The 1,900-nt window shown below is 44.2% G+C and overlaps 1 protein-coding gene across 1 annotated transcript in view; it reads left to right on the plus strand.

Annotated features, from left to right (window-relative positions):
- Nucleotides 1–2: 2 nt before the first annotated feature.
- COMMD1 (copper metabolism domain containing 1) overlaps nucleotides 3–1,900 on the plus strand; it is a gene marked incomplete at its 5' end in the record, with an annotated part of 139,881 nt that continues 137,983 nt past the window's right edge. The window contains one exon of the mRNA XM_012804003.2: nucleotides 3–113. Coding sequence (XP_012659457.1) covers nucleotides 3–113 — 111 coding nt within the window. The remainder of the gene's footprint in view (nucleotides 114–1,900) is intronic.

Below are 1,900 nucleotides of genomic sequence, written 5' to 3' on the forward strand. Positions count from 1 at the left end.
CTTTCCACGGGCACCCGGGCATCACGGAGGAGCTGCTGCGAAGCCAGCTGTATCCGGAGGTGCCACCCGAGGAGTTTCGCCCCTTTCTGGCGAAGATGAGGGGGATTCTTAAGGTACTTCTCTGTAGTCTCCGCCGCGGAGCCCAGCCCCTTCCCATCTGTCTTCAGATTCGTTCTCCCCTGCTACACAGCTGAAAAGGCTTTCCTCTTCATACTTTACTTCGTGGGCTCCTCAGTGCAATCCTTCAGATCTAGAGAGCTTGCTTCGTCGCCTCTTTTCACTTTGCTAAGGGTGATTGACTTTTATTTGCTTACCCAGTCCCTGGGTAGGGCTGACTGACAACTGTGAGTGAGGACTCTGGTTTTTTCCCTCGCAAGACATCTCTCTCCTCTGTCTGTTGGTAACACTCAGGTTTCCTTGGCAGATCTGTGGGTTCCGGACTTTTAAAAGTGATAGGTCACCAGCTTTCCTGGAAAGTTGGGAGCGTGAAAGCTAGTGGCAAGCCTTTGTTTTACTTAGACGTCTGGTTCAGTTTTCTTTTACCTTAGAAGCAACACTGTTGGTTAAAAGTCTCTTTAATTCTTATGGAAGTATAACGATGAAACATGATTTTATTTTTAGGTTTTTTTTTTTTTGAGACAGAGACTTACTTTGTCACCCTCGGTAGAGTGCTGTGTTGTCATAGTTCACAGCAACCTCAAACTCTTGGGCTCTGGTGATTCTCTTGCCTCAGCCTCCCAAGTAACTGGGACCATAGGCGCCTGCCACTATTCCCGGCTATTTTTAGAGACGGAGTCTTGCTCTTGCTCAGGCTGGTCTGGAACCTGTGAGCTTAGGCAATCCACCTGCCTTGGCCTCTCAGAGAATTAAACATGATTTTTAAACAAAAAGACTTTGAGCAGAGATGGAATGTTCTTCTGTAATAAGAGGGAATGTACACAAATAAGCAGGATGCAAGGATGCTGTAGTATTTGTAAAAGAGTTGTGAGTAAGCAACTGTAGATAGAAAAGAGGTGCTAGCTCTTCCTGGCAGGCTTCTTAGAGATGCCGTTTTTGCTGCTCATTAAGAAAGGGTAGAATATTTCAGACTGCGATTAGAGGCAGCTATACAGGGCAGTCTAGATTAAGAAAATAGCAGGGGTGAGGGTAGGAAAATGTAGAGCAGGTTCAGGACATGGGGAATAGTTCAGTTTGATCATAATATAGGGATACCAACATGAAATATTGGTGGAGGAGGCAAGAAAAAGTGAAACCATCTTTTTTTCTTTTAAATCTGCTAACCTTTATTCTTCCTCTTAAGCAGGGTGTACATTTTTATGTACAAATGACAGCAAAGTTCATACCTTTCAATGGTCTATAGAAAATCATGAAATGGGCCGGGCGGTGTGGTTCACACCTGTAATCCTAGCACTCTGGGAGGCCTAGGCTGATGGATTGCTTGAGCCCAGGAGTTCCAGACCAGCCTAAGCAAAAAAGCGAGACTCTGTCTTATTAAAATAGAAAAAACTGAGGCAAGAGGATCACTTGCACCTAACAGTTGGAGGTTGTTGTGAGCTGTGGTGCCATAGCACTCTACCGAGGGTAACAAAGTGAGATTCTGTAAAAAAAAAAAAAAAAAAAGAAGAAATCATGATATGTGAAGAAAGTGAAAATGAAGAGGGACAACAAGGATAGGAAGAAAGGAAAGAAGGAATTCCCTGTCAGCAGGAAATACTTTGGACACACATGTTACAGCCTCCTTATTGCCAGCTGTCTGGCACTATGTTTCATAGACTGTGATTCAGATTCAGGTGCTCACTGAGCTGCAGCCTTTCCATTTGAGTTTTGTGTTGTGTGCCCAGGTATTATGTGCTGATTCTTGGCATTTTTTTTTTTTTTTTTACAGTTTTTGGCCGGGGCT

This window comes from Otolemur garnettii, unplaced genomic scaffold, assembly GCF_000181295.1.
Source record: "Otolemur garnettii isolate 467f Iridium unplaced genomic scaffold, OtoGar3 scaffold00024, whole genome shotgun sequence".
NCBI lineage: Eukaryota > Metazoa > Chordata > Mammalia > Primates > Galagidae > Otolemur > Otolemur garnettii.